The sequence below is a fragment of the Oncorhynchus tshawytscha genome, linkage group LG07, assembly GCF_018296145.1.
Source record: "Oncorhynchus tshawytscha isolate Ot180627B linkage group LG07, Otsh_v2.0, whole genome shotgun sequence".
NCBI lineage: Eukaryota > Metazoa > Chordata > Actinopteri > Salmoniformes > Salmonidae > Oncorhynchus > Oncorhynchus tshawytscha.
In genome coordinates, this window is record NC_056435.1 from 46924096 (window position 1) to 46946185 (window position 22090).

Sequence of the window (22090 nt, forward strand, 5' to 3'; positions counted from 1 at the left end):
ATGTGTGTGCACGTGCATATGTGTGTACTCCTAATCTAATCTTAAGTAATTGTGTTTTCTCTCCCTCTAGTACAAGGCTAGTAAGGAGGGCACAGTGATGGGTGTGGCTGTGTCTAAGGTGGCCATGTTGACCCATTGTCAAGCACTGACCCAGGCCTGCAACTACTGTGAGGGTGAGGAACTACTCTATATGAGAGAGGCATACTCTATCGTGAGAGTAAGTTTATGGCATCTGTATGAGGATGATACACAGGGAACAAGTGTTTAAAGGATGCTTCTCATAGGGACGTATCTGTTTCTGTTCTTAGGTGAGACCCTAGTGAACGTTCTGGACTTTAAAAAGGACATGGGCCTGTGGCATGGAGTTCTCACGGTGGGAGGATAATAGTTACTGGTAAACTGATTTCATATCATATGTATTTTCATTTCATAAGTTGTATTTTGTTCTTCTTTCAGAGTGTAATGAACAGGATCCACACCATCAGTGTGCCCTATGCTGTGATGAAGGCTTGCCCTCTCTCCTGGGTTCAGAGGGTCCACATACACAAAGGTAGTTACACCACCTCCACACTCTCTCTCTCTCTCTCTCTCTCTCTCTCTCTCTCTCTCTCTCTCTCTCTCTCTCTCTCTCTCTCTCTCTCTCTCTCTCTCTCTCTCCTCTCTCTCTCTCTCTCTCTCTCTCTCTCTCTCTCTCTCTCTCTGTGACCATGAGAACACTGTGAGGTTAATGTACTCATTTGTCCCTCTTCCCCCGTAGCGCGCGTTGCCTTGGTGAAGTGTCGTGACCTGCACTGGGCCATGATGGCACACAGGGAACAGAGGGACACCAGCCTGGAATCACTGCACATGCTCATTGTTGCTGATGGAGCCAACCCCTGTGAGTGTGAAATGTAGTCCATGCAGGGAAATGTAGTCTCTGGAAGCCACACTGGAACTACAGGTGGCAGACATGCTTGGAACTGGTCTGCATGGCAACTTCCAGGCTGTCAGTGGGGCTGACATAGAGCAAACGTCCCACATGCAATAGGACAATTGCAAGTGAAAAACAAAGCACTGTATGGTTAGAATAGATTCCCTCTAAAAATGGTCAGTGTTGTGAGATGTCTCTATCTGTGTCTCTCCCTTAGGGTCGGTGTCATCATGTGATGCCTTCCTCAACGTGTTCCAGATCCACGGGTTGAAGCCAGAGGTCATCTGTCCCTGTGCCACCTCCCCTGAGGCCATGACGGTGGCCATCCGCAGGTAGGATAGGCCTGATGGGTCTTCTTGGCGAATGTAACAGTTTGTGTTTTGTTTTGCTACTTGGCAAAATGTGTTTGTAGTACCCTGATTTGCCTCTGGACAAATGGGAGTAAATTAAAGTTACATACTGCACCTTCAATGATTGAAAGCATGTATGGATAAAAGGATCGTCTTTCAGCAGTATGTGTATATTTTTCTATAAAATTCCTGTCCTGTGCCCAGGCCGGGGGTGCCGGGGACGCCCCTCCCAGCCAGGGCCATCCTCTCCATGGGGGGTCTAAGTCACGGGGTCATCAGGGTCAATGCGGAGGACAAGAACTCTGCCCTCACTGTGCAGGATGTGGGTCACGTGATACCTGGAGGTGAGGAGAGGGGATAAGGGGTGCACAGTGTAGAATAGCGGGAGAAATGGGGAAAGATATCAGGAGGGAAATCCATTTGTATGTGTGTAACTGGCTTAGAAGTCTCAGGCCTGGCTACAGTCACTCATCACGAGAGGGGGATTCCAAATCACCTCCACGGCATGTCCATTTTGTTTCTTTATGTGTAAATAGGTTTCTGCATTATTGTGTGCATCTGACTGTCTCTGTATCTCTGTGTATAGTGAAGCCTGTATCTCTGTCTGCAGCTCTGATGTGTATAGTGAAGCCTGTCTCTGTGTCTCTGATGTGTATAGTGAAGCCTGTATCTGTGTCTGCAGCTCTGATGTGTATAGTGAAGCCTGTCTCCGTGTCTCTGACGTGTATAGTGAAGCCTGTATCTGTGTCTGCAGCTCTGATGTGTATAGTGAAGCCTGTCTCTGTGTCTCTGATGTGTATAGTGAAGCCTGTATCTGTGTCTGTAGCTCTGATGTGTATAGTGAAGCCTGTCTCTGTGTCTGCAGCTCTGATGTGTATAGTAAAGAGTGTCTCTGTGTCTGATGTGTATAGTGAAGCCTGTCTCTGTGTCTCTGATGTGTATAGTGAAGCCTGTATCTGTGTCTGCAGCTCTGATGTGTATAGTGAAGCCTGTCTCTGTGTCTCTGATGTGAATAGTGAAGCCTGTCTCTGCAGCTCTGATGTGTATAGTGAAGCCTGTCTCTGTGTCTGCAGCTCTGATGTGTATAGTGAAGCCTGAAGGGCCTCCTCAGCTGTGTAAGACAGATGAGATAGGGGAGATTGTGGTGAACTCTCGTGCCGGAGGCAACATGTACTATGGCCTACCAGGAGTCACCAAGAACACCTTTGAGGTACAGACCCACAACCATTCAATTCCCCCTTATGTGTTACAGCATATCTTACACCTGGTTAGACACACCAATATGCTGTTCAACACTTCTTCTATTAGACATTTTAATGAAACATGTCTGTCTATAGGTGATTCCAGTCAATACTCTTGGTGCTCCTATTGGAGAGATCCCCTTTGTGAGATCTGGACTCCTAGGCTTTGTAGGACCTGTAAGTAGGAATGTTGTGTGTGTGTATGTGCGCGTGCGTCCATATCTGTGAGCATTTGTGTGTCAGTCTGTATTGACGGCTGTGTCTAACCCTTCTACAGGGCAGTCTGATATTTGTGGTGGGGAAAAACGAAGGCCTGCTGATGGTGAGTGGGAGGAGACACAATGCTGATGACTTGGTGGCAACAGCACTCGCCGTGGAGCCTGTCAAGACTGTGTATCGCGGAAGGTGATTACGGTGTGTGTGTGTGCGCATGGGTCCGCATGTATTTGAATCAACATTGGATGAGATCTGTGCAGTTTGTGCTCGATGTGAGTCAATTGTAGTGGGGATTGAGCATAGAGATGTACATCGATCATTACAGGGAAATAACTTGTTTTTGCGTGGACATTGTCATTGAGGGCTTCCACCATTTTAAAGTGGGTGGGGATTCCTATGGTTTGGGAATGATCAGCTAATGATCAGAGCATTGTCTTCTTCAGAGTGGTTTTGTGTGGGTAGGAATTGTGGTGTTCTCGGCTTTATGTGTGGATGTGTATTTATGTGTAATGAATAAATACAGTCTAAGTCGGAAGTTTACATATAACTTAGCCAAATACATTTAAACTCAGTTTTTCACAATTCCTGACATTTAATCCTAATAAAAATTCCCTGTCTTAGGTCAGTTAAGATCACCACTTTATTTTAAGAGTGTAAAATGTCAGAATAATAGTAGAGAGCATGATTTATTTAAGCTTTTATTTATTTCATCACATTCCCAGTGGGTCAGAAGTTTATATACACTCTATTAGTATTTGGTAGCATTGCCTTTAAATTGTTTAACTTGGGTCAAACATTTCGGGAACCTTCCACAAGCTTCCCACAATAAGTTGGGTGAATTTTGGCCCATTCCTCCTGACAGAGCTGGTGTAACTGAGTCAGGTTTGTAGGCCTCCTTGCTCGCACACGCTTTTTCAGTTCTGCCCACAAATGTTCTATAGGATTGAGGTCAGGGCTTTGTGATGGCCACTCCAATACCTTGACTTTGTTGTCCTTAAGCCATTTTGCCACAACTTTGGAAGTATGCTTGGGGTCATTGTCCATTTGGAAGACCCATTTGCGACCAAGCTTTAACTTCCTGACTGATGTCTTGAGATGTTGCTTCAATATATCCACATGATTTTCTTGCCTCATGATGCCATCTATTTTGTGAAGTGCACCAGTCCCTCCTGCAGCAAAGCACCCCCACAACATGATACTGCCACCCCCGTGATTCACGGTTGGGATGGTGTTCTTCGGCTTGCAAGCTTCCCCATTTTCCTCCATGACCATAACAATGGTCATTATGGCCAAACAGTTCTATTTTTGTTTCATCAGACCAGAGGACATTTCTCCAAAAACTACGAACTTTGTCCCATGTGCAGTTGCAAACCTTAGTCTGTCTTTTTTATGTCGGTTTTGGAGCAGTGGCTTCTTCCTTGTTGAGCGACCTTTCAGGTTATGTCGATATACAGTATGACTCGTTTTACTGTGGATATAGATACTTTTGTACCTGTTTCCTCCAGCATCTTCACAAGCTCCTTTGCTGTTGTTCTGGGATTGATTTGTACTTTTTGCACCAAAGTATGTTCATCTCTAGGAGACAGAACACGTCTCCTTCCTGAGCGGTATGACGGCTGTGTGGTCCCATGGTGTTTATACTTGCGCACTATTGTTTGTACAGATGAACGTGGTACGTTCAGGCGTTTTGAAATTGCTCCCAAGGATGAACCAGACTTGTGCAGGTCTACAATGTTTTTTTCTGAAGTCTTGGCTGATTTCTTTTGATTTTCCCATGATGTCAAGCAAATAGGCACAGAGTTTGAGGGTAGGCCTTGAAATACATCCACAGGTACACCTCCAATTGACTCAAATGATGTCAATTAGTCTGTCAGAAGCTTCTAAAGCCATGACATTATTTTCTGTAATTTTCCAAGCTGTTTAAAGGCACAGTCAACTTAGTGTATGTGAACTTCTGACCCACTGGAATTGTTATACAGTGAATTATAAGTGAAATAATCTCTCTGTAAACAATTGTTGGAAAAATTACTTGTGTCATGCACAAAGTAGATGTCCTAACCGACTTGCCAAAACTATAGTTTGTTAACAAGAAATTTGTGGAGTGGTTGAAAAACGAGTTTTAATGACTCCAACCTAAGCGTATGTAAACTTCCGACTTCAACTACATGTGTGTGTGTGACTATGGATCATTGCAGAGTAGACATTCTACTCCGCGTGTGTGTGTCAGGATTGCGGTGTTCTCTGTGACGGTGTTCTATGATGAGAGGATTGTGGTTGTGGCAGAGCAGAGGCCAGATGCCAGTGAGGAGGACAGCTTCCAGTGGATGAGCAGAGTACTGCAGGTAGCTAACCCCCCGACAAACACCTCTTTCTTGGTACATTCCAAAACAAACACCACTGTTTTCAATGTACATGGAAGTTGTCTAACTAAGGAGTGTTTTGTGTGTGTGTGTGTCCATTGTCCAGGCCATTGACAGTATCCACCAGGTGGGTCTGTACAGCCTAGCCCTGGTACCTGCCAACACGTTACCCAAGACCCACCTGGGAGGGATCCACATCTTTGAGACCAAGCAGAACTTCCTGGACGGCAACCTGCACCCCTGTAACATCCTCATGTGCCCCCATACCTGTGTCACCAACCTCCCCAAACCACGGCAGAAACAGCCAGGTACAGTAGGCTCAGTTCAGGGGATCATACAGCAAAACTTGGCAATTGATTTGGCTTACAGTTACCATGTCTTTTGAGCTAGGGACTGTTTATCTGATTGTAAATATGCATTCTCTCTTTCACATATTCTCTCTCTCTCTCTTTAGTGGGTGTGGGTCCAGCCTCCATCATGGTGGGGAACCTGGTAGCAGGGAAGAGGATAGCGCAGGCAGCAGGCAGGGATCTGGGAATGATCGAGGACCAGGACCTGGTCAGGAAGGTAGGACCACCTCAGGACCTCTCTCATCTCACCAGTTAGAAAGGACCCACATGCACGTTGGACCATAGCAGGGTAGGGACGATAGCGGTAGCTGGCACTAATAACCTGGTGGTAGCCAACACTACTAACAATGGCATGCCGACTCACGGTCAGTATGCTGTTGGGCTGCCAGCGGCATAATACTACCATATTGGTTGCCACCAGTGGTCCAATAAGTGTTTACTAGCTATTTAGTTGGACAGGACAAGATAGCTGGTAAACCATGTGGGCAACATGATGCATTCTCTCCTCTCCTCTGTCCTAATGCACCCATCTCTCTGGATCTATATAGCTCCGTATGTGGCCTACTATCATGGTAAGAGCTACTGCCTCCTCTAACTCTGTAACACCCTGGTCCTACCTTTGCTTCTGTCTGGAATGTGCTGTACAGTGAAGCTCCAAATGTGAATGGAGCCATTCTTCAGTTGCACACACAGATCTTTCTATGGATGCAAGTTCTGGCAAGATGTGAGCTCCTGCATGGTGTCAGAAGTAATGCTCGGAATCTGCATGTGCCAATGTATTATTCAGTTTTCTGTTATTTTTCTGGATCACAGCACAGTTATGGTGACAATCTGCCGGCGTACCTCTTAATGCCACCTGATGCCACATGCCTTCCATTGCCCTCCATCACCTCTGAATGTTCAAAATAGTACACATATACACAAACACACACTAGCAACTCGCATGCCCCTCCAACTTGAGGAGCTGTCCTTTTCAGCCATGTGTTTCCTGTGTTTGAGGGGTGCAACATCCACTTGTCACTTCAATCTGGCTGGATTGATTGCCTTCATTTTACTCCTGCGACTCTTTCATACTCTTGCTTGTGCCTGACGTTTTTTCCCTTTAACATTACGACTGCATAAATGTTGTAATCAAACAGTCAAACACCCCCCGGTAATGGCTGAAATGGGCTCAATGGAATACATTGTCTTTCCGTTGCATCTATAAGAACACTAAAGCTTTGTCTGGGATTTAATGCCTCGTCTCAACGCTTACATCAAATGCTTACATCATTTTGATTTGATGGTTGTTCATTTTTAGGGAATTGAAAAAAGTTTGAATTTAATATCGTTGAAATGTTTACAAATGAGGTGAACTTAAATGAAAGCAACTTCCAAAAATGAACTCAGATTGTAGTGATGTTATGTCTGATCTCGCAAACAATGTAAAGTATGTGTAGATAGGTGTCATCTAGAGGCTTGTTGGTTTTTAATCCAAGGGTATCCTGCTATTGACACACTTGTTGAATTATGCAACAGAATGTGACTACAGTAATTCATGAGACAGTGGAGACAGCACAGTTGAGTGTAGTCCTAAATAGAGCAAGTTTGTGGAGGTAGCAGCCCTATTCCACCCCTTTATGTTCATGTTTTCAGATGGATTCATGCAAATCGGGCACATCAATTTTTCTTTCTTTTAACACAAAATATAAAATAAAATAGCATTAGAAAATGTGTATATATGAGTAGATTCTAGAAAATGTATATATGAGTAAATTCTAGAAAATGTATATATGAGTGTATTCTAAGAAATAAAAGTGACATTTGACAATAAGTTGAATACCTGAATTCCCACCAAACTCATTGAACTAAAATATTTATGTGCTATAATTGTCTGATTATTTAAAACATTTTTAAAAAATGTGGAGTATCTTTATCCATTGTCCAACTGTTGCATTTATTAGAATATTTTTTGTTGTTGTTGATGACCGTTGCTACACACACACACACACACACACACACACACAGGCCTTGCTGATCTGCAGAGTTGTGTGGACTCAGAGGAAGTCTCTGGCAAGCCATCTTCCAGACATTCACATCTCCTCTTTATGTGCTTTGCTTTCTCTCTCCAATGGATCTCTCCCAATCATTGCTGTTAGCTACAACTGAAATCAATTCATTATTTTAAGAAGTAGTTTGGCTAATGCTGCATGTTCTAAATTGTCCATTTGCTTGTTGATTTGCCAATGGGAGTGACAGTTTCCTTCCTCCTGGTAGAAAAGCTGCTTACGGAGGACATTTTGGCTCCAGGGTTATTTACTGCTGAGTGACTGTATTGACCATCTTCATGACCTTAGACTTAACTTAAGAGAATGAACTTGAGGAAATTAAAGTTCTATCGAGTTCCTCCCATCAGCAAAATAAAACTCCTATTATATTTCTTTGTGGTTATTTTGGCATAACTTTATATCAATTTATTATAATTTAAAAAATCTTGTTGATATAAAATTGATATCCATATTGACATGATTGCTATGGAATGAACTTTGACCCTCTTTTCTCTCCTCAGCACCAGTTCCTGTCTGAGGCTCTACAGTGGAGGGCACAGACTGATCCAGACCACTGTCTCTATGTGCTGCTCAATGCAAAGGTAGCACTCTCACACTTATAGACTCACTCTCACACAGACAATAAACAGAACCCCCCCGCCCATATACAGTTGGGCCCAGTTGTAAATAAACCCCTTTTCCCTACCCTCTCTAACTCCTGTGCTTCAGGGTCTAGTTGTATCCACAGCAACGTGTGTGCAGCTGCACAAGCGGGCGGAGAAGATTGCAGCGGCACTCACAGAGAAAGGCAGCGTCAACACCGGGAACAACGTGGTGCTGCTCTACCCTCCTGGTGGGTCCTTCTGTCTGTCCGTCCACCTGTCTCTGTTTGTCCATCTGTCATACTGGCACTGATACTGGCATAGTCATACCAATTCAGGATGACTTACAGTTATCGTCACTTTCTCGTTCTGTCTCTCACTAGGTATTGATCTGATAGCCTCTTTCTATGGCTGCCTGTATGCTGGCTGTGTTCCTGTCACTGTCAGACCTCCTCACCCACAGAACCTGGCAGCCACACTGCCCACTGTCCGCATGATCATTGACGTAAGTGTGTATGTGTGCTATCTTTTGATCACCTGAGTGTATGAGGTTGGGTGCTATTTTATGAGCATGGTGTTTGGGTGTCATTATTTTGGTCTTCCTAAGGTAGGAAGTTGGAAACATATTTTTCTACAAACTAACATGTTGTTTGTGGTGCCTCTGTCTGTCCCCAGGTCAGTAAAGCTGCCTGTATCCTCACTACTCAGAACCTCATGAGGATCCTGCGCTCCAAAGAAGCTGCTGCCACTGTGAACATTAAAACATGGCCGACAATCATAGACACAGGTACCATAGAACAGGGGTTCTAAAACAAGGTGTCGCAGGGGACCTCTTTTGTGATAGCAAATTCATCAGGGACACCCTCATCAGAACACAACTCAAATGAGATAAAAATAGCATACAAGGAGTTTTACTATGACTTCAGCAGTGCATGGCCAGACGAACAATTGCATTTTCTGGGAAGGAACAATTTAAAGGGCAGCATATTGACATCAGAGAATTTTAGCAGTTTGCAAGCTACTTTCTTCATGTCTACACATTTTGTCATGGGGCACAGATATTTTTTGTTGTTGCTGCTTTAAAGAGTAACTTTCATGGGAAAAACATAACTTTCTTTTTTAATCAGATGTTTTAGGCTTAGTTATAGTGAAACATGTCAAGTCCTCATTTTGACAGCGTAGCAAAAGTGATATATTTTGGTCTTTTAGTAGTAAATCTAGCTCTTTTTTTCCCTAGCGATTCAAATATAGCATTGAAATGCTGATGTAGAAGCGCTTTGAGAAGATGCCTATACGTCATCAAGGGAGGTATGAAAGACACTCTCTTCTAGATAAGCTGGGTGGTACCACCTCAAGGCTAACTATAAAAGTAGGTGACAGTGTAACTTGTTTGGCAATGGTCTTGATAAGTGGAGTGTGCCAATATATTTAGCATGATGCTTCCATAACTCGACTACTGACATTACACAAAATACTAAAGGCAGTAAGGCACATTTCAGCATATGAACAAATTCTATGTTTTTGCTTAGCGTTTCATACACATCTTTGTGCTTTTACAAAGAGACAAAAAACATGTAGGCTATGAGGTTCATACGTTTAGATTCATAGATACCTCTATCATAACAAGAAATAGATGACAATGGTAGTCATGTCAGCTGGTTGTAGTTTCTCCCAATTACTATGACTGGTGGTGCAGTCTGCTAAGACAGTTGGTTGGCTCATAGTTCAATGGTTGTGAGTTCTAATCCCACATGGGGCAGATGTTTTTGTCTAATTTTTTAATCCTTAATTTACCATATTCATCCTGTGCCCACATGTCTAATTCTGAAAAGTGAAAGCATACAGTGCCTTGCGAAAGTATTCGGCCCCCTTGAACTTTGCGACCTTTTGCCACATTTCAGGCTTCAAACATAAAGATATAAAACTGTATTTTTTTGTGAAGAATCAACAACAAGTGGGAGACAATCATGAAGTGGAACGACATTTATTGGATATTTCAAACTTTTTTAACAAATCAAAAACTGAAAAATTGGGCGTGCAAAATTATTTAGCCCCCTTAAGTTAATACTTTGTAGCGCCACCTTTTGCTGCGATTACAGCTGTAAGTCGCTTGGGGTGTGTCTCTATCAGTTTTGCACATCGAGAGACTGAAATTTTTTCCCATTCCTCCTTGCAAAACAGCTCGAGCTCAGTGAGGTTGGATGGAGAGCATTTGTGAACAGCAGTTTTCAGTTCTTTCCACAGATTCTCGATTGGATTCAGGTCTGGACTTTGACTTGGCCATTCTAACACCTGGATATGTTTATTTTTGAACCATTCCATTGTAGATTTTGCTTTATGTTTTGGATCATTGTCTTGTTGGAAGACAAATCTCCGTCCCAGTCTCAGGTCTTTTGCAGACTCCATCAGGTTTTCTTCCAGAATGGTCCTGTATTTGGCTCCATCCATCTTCCCATCAATTTTAACCATCTTCCCTGTCCCTGCTGAAGAAAAGCAGGCCCAAACCATGATGCTGCCACCACCATGTTTGACAGTGGGGATGGTGTGGTCAGGGTGATGAGCTGTGTTGCTTTTACGCCAAACATAACGTTTTGCATTGTTGCCAAAAAGTTCAATTTTGGTTTCATCTGACCAGAGCACCTTCTTCCACATGTTTGGTGTGTCTCCCAGGTGGCTTGTGGCAAACTTTAAACAACACATTTTATGGATATCTTTAAGAAATGTCTTTCTTCTTGCCACTCTTCCATAAAGGCCAGATTTGTGCACTATACGACTGATTGTTGTCCTATGGACAGAGTCTCCCACCTCAGCTGTAGATCTCTGCAGTTCATCCAGAGTGATCATGGGCCTCTTGGCTGCATCTCTGATCAGTCTTCTCCTTGTATGAGCTGAAAGTTTAGAGGGACGGCCAGGTCTTGGTAGATTTGCAGTGGTCTGATACTCCTTCCATTTCAATATTATCGCTTGCACAGTGCTCCTTGGGATGTTTAAAGCTTGGGAAATCTTTTTGTATCCAAATCCGGCTTTAAACTTCTTCACAACAGTATCTCGGACCTGCCTGGTGTGTTCCTTGTTCTTCATGATGCTCTCTGCGCTTTTAACGGACCTCTGAGACTATCACAGTGCAGGTGCATTTATACGGAGACTTGATTACACACAGGTGGATTGTATTTATCATCATTAGTCATTTAGGTCAACATTGGATCATTCAGAGATCCTCACTGAACTTCTGGAGAGAGTTTGCTGCACTGAAAGTAAAGGGGCTGAATAATTTTGCACGCCCAATTTTTCAGTTTTTGATTTGTTAAAAAAGTTTGAAATATCCAATAAATGTTGTTCCACTTCATTGTGTCCCACTTGTTGTTGATTCTTCACAAAAAAATACAGTTTTATATCTTTATGTTTGAAGCCTGAAATGTGGCAAAAGGTCGCAAAGTTCAAGGGGGCCGAATACTTTCGCAAGGCACTGTACCTGTGAGAGGGCTCGCCCTGGTAGTAGTTGTAGGTTTTTATACAGTACCCAAGACCAATCTGAGTTAATTTGCAATAGATGTCAGGACCTCCGCACCTTACCACTGTGAGCTAACTGTCCAGAGTTTTATTTGCTCGCGATGCATATAGTTTTATCAGAGCGTGCCAGTGGACTTTTAGTAAGAAAGGGTTGGGATCAGGTACAACTATGTTTACCCACACCCAAAATTAATATTTATGAGCAATATCCCAACCCACAAATTCTCACCTGATTTTAATTGATATTTTTTATTTGAAGGGGTTGGGCAAAGGCTGAATTTGGGGTTGAGAGATACCTTGAAAGCTAATATCCTGCAATTCCACACATTTTGCTATGAGGCTAGGTGAACTTTGCTTAGATAACAGAGCATTTGTTTTTTTTTAAATCTGTCATTTTGGGTATTACAATAAGTATTGAGTTGAAAAATATAGAATTGGAATGCTGTGGACACCAATATCCCTGTGAGCCTCCTATGCCCATGTTGCCCAGGGTTAAAAACATAAATTGTAGATAAATAATATCACATTGTATTACACCCTCTAAACTTACTATGGATCCCTTTTCCAACATTTGTTTAATCTGTTGTTGCTAGTAATATTAATTTGTATTTATTTTTGTTAAAAAAAAATATATACAATGCAGAAGACCCCTTCCCTTTTTCCAAATGTTGCTACGTTACAGCCTTATTCTAAAATTGATTACAATAATTGGTTTCCTCCTCAATCTCCACACAATACCCCATAATGACAAAAGTATTACAAGTACAAGTACACAAGTATTCAGACCCTTTGCTATGAGACTCGAAATTGAGCTCAGGTCCATCCTGTTTCCATTGATCATCCATGAGATGTTTCTACAACTTGATTGGAGTACACCTGTGGTAAATTCAATTGATTGGACATGATTTGGAAAGGCACACACCTCTCTATATAAGGTCCCACAGTCTTCCTACAGCTGGCCGCCCAGCCAAACTGAGCAATCGGGTGAGAAGGGCCTTGGTCAGGGAGGTGACCAAGAACCCTGGGGTTATTCTGACAGAGTTCCTCTGTGGGGATGGGAGAAGCTTCCAGAAGGACAACCATCTCTGTAACACTCCACCAATCAGGCCTTCATGGTAGAGTGACCAGACGGAAGCCACTCCTCAGTGACAGGCACATAAGTGGCGCAGCGGTCTAAGGCACTGCATCTCAGTGCTAGAGGCGTCATTACAGACCCTGTTTAGATTCCAGGCTGTATCACAACTGGGCGTGTTTAGGAGTTCCATAGGGTGGCGCACAATTGGCCCAGCATCGTTAGAGTTTGGCCAGGGAAGGCCGTCATTGTAAAAAATAATTTGTTCTTAACTGACTTGCCTAGTTAAGCTGTCTTCAAAGCAATGGGTGGCAACTTAGAATCTCATATAAAATATATTTTTATTTGTTTTACACTTTTTTGGTTACTACATGATTCCAAATGTGTTATTTCATAGTTTTGTTGTATTCACTATTATTCTACAATGTAGAAAATAGTAAAGAAATACAGCAATAACCTTGACTCAGTAGGTATGTCCAAACTTTTGGCTGGTACTGTATATATTTATTTATTTTGAGATCTGGCTGCAGACCCCCTGCAGTACCGCCGCACCCCACTTCGAGAACCCTTGCCATGGGTCTTACATACAATACATACCTGACCATAGAATCTGAGCCAGAGAAACTCAACCTTGTTGTGCATGTTCTCTTCATCCAGATGACCTCCCTCGGCGTAGACCCCCAATGATCTATAAGCCCCCCACGGCAGAGATGATTGCCTATCTGGACTTCAGTGTGTCTACTACAGGCATGCTCACCGGGGTCAAGGTAAGGTCACCCACAGGAGGCTACTGATTGGTCTCAATACTCTAAAAAAGCCCCAGATAGTTTGCAAACTTGGTGGCCCATGAGCGGCCTGCCATTGGCAAAGTCAGTAGCCAACAGCTAATTTGGCTCCTCTGATTTACAGTGGGTCAATGGCAGTAGCCATAACCATGACTTTACCCGTTGATTCTGCTTCTCTTATTGGTTGTTTCTTTGTGATGTGCGTGTGTGTGTGTTTCTGTCCATCAGATCTCCCATGCGGCAGTCAGTGCTCTGTGTCGCTCCATCAAGCTGCAGTGTGAACTCTACTCCTCACGCCAAATAGCCATCTGCCTAGACCCTTACTGTGGCCTTGGCTTTGTACTGTGGTGTCTCGCAAGGTCACACACACACACACACACACACACAAACAAACACACACACACACACACACACAGGGTATCTTTATCTCTCTCTCATACAAACATTTTGAACTCATACCTTCTATTGTTTCCTGTGTGTAGTGTGTACTCAGGGCACCAGTCCATCCTAATCCCTCCTCTGGAGTTGGAGAGCTGTCTGCCCCTGTGGCTGAGCACCCTGAGCCAGTACCGGATCAGAGACACCTTCTGCTCCTACTCTGTCATGGAGCTCTGCACCAAGGGGATAGGCACGCAGACAGAGATACTCAAAGTGAGTATAACACACACACACATACACACAAACACACACATGTACATGCTAACTCACCGTCTCCCTCTTTTTCCCTCCAGGCGCGGGGGCTGAACCTGTCATGTGTGAGGAGCTGTGTGGTGATAGCAGAGGAGCGTCCTCGTCTGGCCCTCACCATGTCCTTCTCCAAGTTGTTTAAAGACCTGGGCCTCTCACCCCGTGCTGTCAGCACAGCCTTCGGATCCAGGGTCAACCTTGCCATTTGCATGCAGGTACTCAACCAGTTAGAACCGTTACTCTACCAGCTAGAACAAGTTCTGTGAGGAGGTACTAGGCAACAGGGAATTTCATTTTTTATTCAACCTTTATTTAACTACAAAAGTCAGTTAAGAACACATTCTTATTTACAATGACGACCTACAAGATGGAAGCATAACTCATTTGTTTGGAAATATACTTTTATTAATGGCTAAAGGAAAACAAATGTTTTGACGGCCATGGCCAATGTTCCAATGATTTGTGGTTGAACCTTAACTCATGTTGGTTGATGCATTGACCAGTGTCTCCCTGAACTGGAGGTTAGAGACTTCTGTTTACTGTACATAACATACATGTAAATAGAGGCCTCTGAGGGTTGTCTGCCTTAGTCCAGGTCAGTTAGTACATCAGGACCTTCCTGTGTGTCTCATTAAGGACTGATCCAAGTTTTCAGTCAGGTTGTCTGTGTTTTTCAGGGCACCACTGGACCGGACACCTCCACTGTGTATGTGGACATGAAGTCCCTCCGCCATGACAGGTGAGAACATGTAGACCCTAGTGGTATGTTTTATGTATGAGCAGCTTTGATGCTGAGGAAGACATTTTTTACAGTATTGAGTTCACCATCACAATGTGCTTTCATTTTCTATCTCAGAGTGAGGCTGGTGGAGAGAGGAGCCCCTCAGAGTCTCCCTCTGATGGAGTCTGGCAAAGTAAGTCTCCCCTGATGGATCCACACACATTAAAAGCCCTTTGTGCTCAGATACAAGAGGTGTTGTTGTGGGAGTTTGTTGGTCACCATGTATCACTCTCTTTAGATCTTACCAGGAGTCAGGGTGATCATCGTGAACCCAGAGACCAGGGGACCTCTAGGAGATTCCCATCTAGGAGAGGTGAGAGGAGATAGAACGCTAATATTAGAGTGAAAATGGCAACATGTGGGATAGAGAAAAGGATGGGAAATATGCAGGGTATAATTAGGAAAAAGCCCTATCAATCCTAGCCCTATCAATAACCAAGTTCTCCTCACACATAACTCTCCTATTCCATCCCTAATTCTACCTTGTCCCCTCCTCTGCTCTCTGTCAGATCTGGATCAACAGCCCTCACAGTGCCAGTGGCTACTATGCCATCTATGGAGAGGAGAGCCTGCAGGCCGACCACTTCAACACCAAGCTGAGCTTCGGAGATCCCACGACCCTGTGGGCCAGGACTGGCTACCTGGGCTTCGTCAAGAGGACTGAGCTACTGGATGCCGCTGGGGGTCAGTGGCTGGGCCTGGTCAGGGCTATGTAGGCTAACGCTAATGGCTAACATGAAAAGGGATGGCTATGGATGCTAATGTTCTTATTTAGTGCTTTTTTTTCTTTTCTTTTTTCAATACTAAAACACACACATACAAACGCCAGCATACAAACATCACCCTGCCCAGACCCACCTGCTCACACCCCCATCCATCTCCAGCGCACGCATCACTCTCTGCTACATGGCCTCAAGTGGCACCATTTCTATTTATCTTCATTGCCCACACACTTTTAACATTTAGATAAAGTGTTTGACCTTTCCATTGTGTTAACGTTGGAGGATTGGTTGATTTTCCAGTTTTGAAGTATACGTTTTTCAAGTTGATTGACGAGAAAAGTATTGTCCAACCCATCAGGCACACTCATGTGCCATGTCTTGAAATATACAGACAGACAGATTAAAAGTAAATGTACATTGTAATACTTTTGGACATAATAACATTCCCAGAAGGCATGGATTATTGAGTCATTGTTAGTTTTACACTTCAGACATTTGTATTTATTAGGGATCAAATCAAATTTTATTTGTCACATTTTATTTGTCACATGCAACAGGTAAGACCTTACAGTCAAATGCTTAATTTAAAGCCCTTAACCAACAATTCAGTTAAGAAAATACTAAACAAAACACATTACATAAAAAACAGTACATCATATAACATCCCTACACCATCACATATCCACAACACAAAATGTTCAATACCACCATACAACAATATCATAATGCTTGCTTATGCATGTGTCTGGACTTTGCATGTGTCTGGACTGTGAAGAGACCTCTGGTGGCATGTCTTGTGGGGTATGCATGAGTGTCCGAGCTGTGTGCTAGTATTTTAAAAACAGACAGCTGGGTACATTCAGCTTGTCAACACCTCTTACAAAAACAAAAAACACTTTGAGCCATGAGAGATTGACATGCATGTCATTAATGTTAGCTCTCCGTGTACTTTTAAGAGCCAGTCGTGCTGTCCTGTTCTGAGCCAACTGCAATTTTCCCAAGTCCCTCTTTGTGGCACCTGACCACACGACTGAACAGTAGTCCAGGTGTGACAAAACTAGGGCCTGTAAGACCTGCCTTGTTGATAGTGCTGTTAAGAATTCAGAGCAGTGCTTTATTATGGACAGACTTCTCCCCATCTTAGCTACTGTTGTATCAATATGTTTTAACCATGACAGTTTACAATCCAGGGTAACTCCAAGCAGTTTAGTCACCTCAACTTGCTCAATTTCCACATATTTCATTATGAGACGTAGTTGAGGTTTAGGGTTTAGTGAATGATTTGTCCCAAATAAACTTTTCAGCAAACCTAACATGTGTAAGTGTATGAACATAACAAGATTCAACAACTGAGACATTAACTGAACAAGTTCCACAGACATGTGACTAACAGAAATTGAATAATGTGTCCCTGAACAAAGGGGGCGGGGGTCAAAATCAAAAGTAATAGTCAGTATCTGGTGTGGCCACCAGCTGCATTAAGTACTGCAGTGCATCTCATCATGGACTGCACCAGATTTGCCAGTTCTTGCTGTGAGATGTTACCCCACTCTTCCACCAAGAAACCTGCAAGTTCCCGGACATTTCTGGGGGGGAATGACCCTAGCCCCCACCCTCCGATCCAACAGGTTCCAGACGTGCTCAATGGGTTTGAGATCTGGGCTCTTCGCTGGCCATGGCAGAACACTGACATTCCTGACTTGCAGGAAATCACGCACAGAAAGAGCAGTATTGCTGGTGGCATTGTCATGCTAGAGAGTCATGTCAGGATGAGCCTGCAGGAAGGGTACCACATGAGGGAGGAGGATGTCTTCCCTGTAACCCACGGCGTTGAGATTGCCTGCAATGACAACAAGCTCAGTCCGATGATGCTGTGACACACTGCCCCAGACCATGACAGACCCTCCACCTCCAAATTGATCCCGCTCCAGAGTACAGGCCTCAGCGTAGCGCTCATTCCTTCGACGATAAACGCATATCCGACCATCACCCCTGGTGAGACAAAACCGCGACTCATCAGTGAAGAGCACTTTGCCAGTCCTGTCTGGTCCAGCGACGGTGGGTTTGTGCCCATAGGTGACGTTGTTGCCAGTGATGTCTGGTGAGGACCTGCCTTACAACAGGCCAACAAGCCCTCAGTCCAGCCTCTCTCAGCCTATTGCGGACAGTCTGAGCACTGATGGAGGGATTGTGTGTTCCTGGTGTAACTCAGGCAGTTCTTGTTGCCATCCTGTACCTATCCCGCAGGTCTGCTGTTCGAATGTACCGATCCTGTGCAGGTGTTGTTACACGTGGTCTGCCACTGAGGACGGTCAGCTGTCCATCCTGTCTCCCTGTAGCGTTGTCTTAGGCGTCTCACAGTACGGACATTGGAATTCATTGCCCTGACCACATCTGCAGTCCTCATGCCTCCTTGCAGCATGCCTAAGGCAAGTTCACGCAGATGAGCAGGGAAACCTGGGCATCTTTCTTTTGATGTTTTTCAGAGCCAGTAGAAAGGTCTCTTTGGTGTCTTAAGTTTTCATAACTGTGACCTTAATTGCCTACCGTCTGTAAGCTGTTAGTGTCTTAACGACCGTTCCACAGGTGCATGTTCCTTAATTGTTTATGGCTCATTGAACAAGCATGGGAAACAGTGTTTAAACCTTTTACAATGAAGATCTGAAGTTATTTGGATTTTTACGAATTATCTTTGAAAGACGGTCCTGAAAAAGGGACGTTTCTTTTTTTTGCTTAGTTTGTGTTGCCACCCTATGGTCACGCACTACTCCTAAAGCAAATTTAGACACTAACAGCTTACAGACGGTAGGCAATTAAGGTCACAGTTATGAAAACTTAGGACACTAAAGAGGCCTTTCTGTGTAACTTGTTCAGTTTGTCTCAGTTGTTGAATCGTGTTATGTTCATACAAATATTTGCACATTAAGTTTGCTGAAAATAAACGCAGTTGACAGTGAGAGGACGTTTATTTTTTTGCTGAGTTAATGAATATCCTTTTCTGACTCGAATAGGATTCCCTCAAGATTGCTCTGATATTCAAAAGATTTCAAATAGAAATTTTATGATACGAAGCCTTTAAGTTGCATGTATTTAAAAATATCTACATTGGTCAGTCCAAAATTGCTTTTTAATTCTGTCGTGGAAATAAATGTATTTCCTACTACCAAGTTTTCCATGGCGACCAAGTTATCGGTGAATTCTGAAACACTATCCAAGGATTGTTCCATAGGGATGTGTTTTTACGGAGTGATATTGGTTCTTGTAGAATCAGTTTCATTTTCTTTTATATTGTTGTTAATTTCCAAAGCTTTATCCTTTGAAAATAGACACGTGAAAAGATTCTGGGGATAAGCATGTGCATCTTCATTATGTACCCATTGTTCCTCCTTTGTGCATTTAACTATATGTCACAAGTAAATGCCTTGGGTAGCGAGATTATACAATTCCAAGTCTGGAAGGTTAAAACTACTGTCAGAGAATGAAAAGGAAAGTTTTACATCTTCTGTTATGACCGAGCATACTTTTTAAAGGATGTCTTTGGTGGGGTAATTGGTATTACTGAGAATAAATATAAAAACTTTAGGAGCCATGCCTGTCAAGAATCAGGAGAAGATCCAGAAGCAGACAGTTTCAAAGTAACAAAAGTGTATTACAAAAACAGGGTAGCAGGCAAACTGCAGGTCAAGGGCAGGCAGAGGTCAGTAATCCAGGGTGGTGTGACAAGGTACAGAACAGTAGGCAGGCTCAGGGTCAGGGCAGGCAGAATGGTCAAAACCGGGAAAACTAGAGAAAGACAGGAGCATGGGGAAAACGCTGTTAGGCTTGACGAAACAAAATGAACTGGCAACAGACAGAGAACACGGGTATAAATACACTGGGGATAATGAGGAAGATAGGCGACACATGGAGGGGGGTGGAAACGAGCACAAAGACAGGTGAAACAGATCAGGCTGTGACACATGCCATTCTGAGGGTAATTCTACCTGTAAGATTTATGGGAAGTTTGTTCCATTTAATAGGTATGCTTTCAAATTGTTAAGTAATGGTATTAAGTTATATTTATATATTTGTTTTTTGTTGTCACTTAAGCATCCTACGTGTTTATTTTTCATGGTCCACTTAAAGGATTGCTGTAGATAATGAGTATTCTTTTTTATTTTTCCTATTAACATTTTATTTATTTTTTGGTTTATATTTAAGTTTAGTTCATATTAATGTTTAGCAATACTGATACCTGTTACATTTGCGTCCTGTCTAATTCTTTCTGCAAGCGCTTCAATTGCCAGTGCGAACAGGTGGGATAGAGGACATCCCTGTCTTGTGCCTATTTATAATGCAATTTCTTCAGATAATGTATTATTTGTGAATATTTTGATTTTAGGACATTTATATAATATTTTTGTTACATTTATTATTACAGCTGGAAAGTTTAAATCTTCCTACGTTTTTAATAGAAAAGGTCTTTCAAGACGGCAGAAAGCCTTTTCGGCATCAACAGACATTGATAAATCTATATCTTGTTTTTTTGCATATTGTATAAAACTGAAACATGTATTTGTAAGTGTCTTTTTAAATGAACCTTTTTTGATATGTATCAAGTCTGGTAAGTCTTTTGCCATTCTGTTGCTTATAGGCTTGGTTATTTTATTGTCACAATTGATTAAACTTATGGGTCTGTAATCAGCAGGGGTCTCTCCAGATTTTCCTGGTTTTAATATAACTGAAATAACTGTTTGATACATGGAACTAGGAAGCACTGAATTGAGTAACGTGTTGCTATAGATGCTAATGCTAATAGATAACATGAAAAGGGAGATATAGGGATCCGATCTATCCCACCATTCCCAGTTTTCAATATTGTTTGTCCCTCTTTCTCTGTCTCCCTATCTGTGGTCAGATCGTCATGACGCCCTGTTTGTGGTGGGTTCCCTGGATGAGACTCTAGAGCTGAGGGGGCTGCGCTACCACCCTATCGACATCGAGACATCTGTGTCCCGGGCTCATCGCAGCATTGCAGAGAGGTCAGAACCCTGGGGGGTCCTAGGAGACCTTACTATTGTCCATTTGGTTGGTCTGTTTTCATAATTGTGTGTGTATGTGCGCATGTATCTTAGTCTGACATTTGATTATAACCCCTTTCTCTCCTCTCACTCTGTGTCCCCAATACAGTGCGGTATTCACATGGACCAACCTACTGGTGGTGGTGGCTGAACTGAGTGGCTCAGAGCAGGATGCCCTGGACCTGGTGCCCCTGGTCACCAATGTGGTGCTGGAGGAGCACCACCTCATCGTGGGCGTGGTGGTCATCGTGGACCCGGGGGTCATACCCATCAACTCCAGAGGGGAGAAACAACGCATGCACCTCCGGGACTCCTTCCTGGCTGACCAACTGGACCCCATCTATGTGGCCTATAATATGTGAAGGGCCAGGGGGATAGGCTGGTTATTGTATGATGGAAGAGATTCTGGCTGGTGGAAGAAAGTGGTTTGGACCAACCTACTCCACAGACAGACAATGCATATTGTACCACAAGGTGGTACAACTTGACTGTACTTGACTTGACTGTACTGTTCAGCCAACCACAAGGTTGGCTGACCTTGACTGTACTGACCCTTGGGGAAACCACAGCTCTTTTTGGGGTGCACGATGTTCAGATCTTAGGTATTTTGCATTCCAGGTCGGTTGGATTTGAAGGGGGCACTCTGTTGTGTTTTGAGACGTACACTGTGTTTGAAAAAATGAAGAAGAAAAAATATATACATATATATTCACACCCGGACAGAGTGAGTGTGTCTACACCAAACACAGCTGTTCAACTGGAACTGGATGGGAAGATAACTCTAATCTCGCCACACCCCCTACAACCCTCCTGCCAAATCAAACACCTCAACAGCCTGACTGGCCCTCTATTTGCACAGAGTGTCGGGGAGTAAGGTGCTGAAGTCAATCTTAACTCTCCCCACTCCACAATCCAATCATCTGTGGGGTATTGTGAGGGGCCAAGGGATGAGGACTTCCTGTCTCTGGTGACATCATTTTCTGTGGTTGAGTGATGTGTACAAAATGCATCCATTATAACTGTTTCTCCTCCCAAAGCTTTCCAGGTCTTACCCAGTCCTTGTTTTCTTTTTCTTATCTTTGACTTATTCTAAATTGCCATATTTGTACTGTATTCACGCACACATTCACAGAAACTCACACCGGTGCTTGCTTCACCCTGTAGTGGCCTCTTATCCGTGCACTTTGAGGCAGGGGGTTATGAAGGATGTGTGAAGGTATGTTAGAACACTAATGAACATATTAGCTAGACCAATCATCAGCCGTTGATTTAATTTATTCTGTCAGTCATCATGTACTGTACTTACATCACAGGTTTATTGCTTGAAGTTTTACAAAGGCAAAATATGAAATGGAACACATTCTCACCTTTCTTGAATTACGTTTACTTCCTGCCTTATAAAACTTTGCCCATACAA

General features: G+C 43.3%; 1 protein-coding gene across 1 annotated transcript in view; it reads left to right on the forward strand.

The window, feature by feature from the left end:
* LOC112254655 (disco-interacting protein 2 homolog B-A) overlaps positions 1 to 22090 on the forward strand; it is a 90739-nt gene extending 68649 nt beyond the window's left edge. Inside the window, exons 13-38 of the mRNA XM_042323716.1 lie at positions 71 to 173; positions 309 to 373; positions 457 to 550; positions 758 to 877; positions 1128 to 1242; positions 1465 to 1604; positions 2334 to 2470; positions 2598 to 2678; positions 2779 to 2906; positions 4945 to 5059; positions 5184 to 5385; positions 5532 to 5644; positions 7976 to 8056; positions 8184 to 8307; positions 8440 to 8561; positions 8732 to 8843; positions 13296 to 13405; positions 13652 to 13782; positions 13906 to 14074; positions 14155 to 14325; positions 14788 to 14849; positions 14967 to 15024; positions 15130 to 15204; positions 15401 to 15575; positions 20511 to 20634; positions 20783 to 22090. Of these exons, the coding sequence (XP_042179650.1) occupies positions 71 to 173; positions 309 to 373; positions 457 to 550; positions 758 to 877; positions 1128 to 1242; positions 1465 to 1604; positions 2334 to 2470; positions 2598 to 2678; positions 2779 to 2906; positions 4945 to 5059; positions 5184 to 5385; positions 5532 to 5644; positions 7976 to 8056; positions 8184 to 8307; positions 8440 to 8561; positions 8732 to 8843; positions 13296 to 13405; positions 13652 to 13782; positions 13906 to 14074; positions 14155 to 14325; positions 14788 to 14849; positions 14967 to 15024; positions 15130 to 15204; positions 15401 to 15575; positions 20511 to 20634; positions 20783 to 21035 (3180 nt within the window). The 3' untranslated portion in view covers positions 21036 to 22090. The remainder of the gene's footprint in view (positions 1 to 70; positions 174 to 308; positions 374 to 456; positions 551 to 757; positions 878 to 1127; positions 1243 to 1464; positions 1605 to 2333; positions 2471 to 2597; positions 2679 to 2778; positions 2907 to 4944; positions 5060 to 5183; positions 5386 to 5531; positions 5645 to 7975; positions 8057 to 8183; positions 8308 to 8439; positions 8562 to 8731; positions 8844 to 13295; positions 13406 to 13651; positions 13783 to 13905; positions 14075 to 14154; positions 14326 to 14787; positions 14850 to 14966; positions 15025 to 15129; positions 15205 to 15400; positions 15576 to 20510; positions 20635 to 20782) is intronic.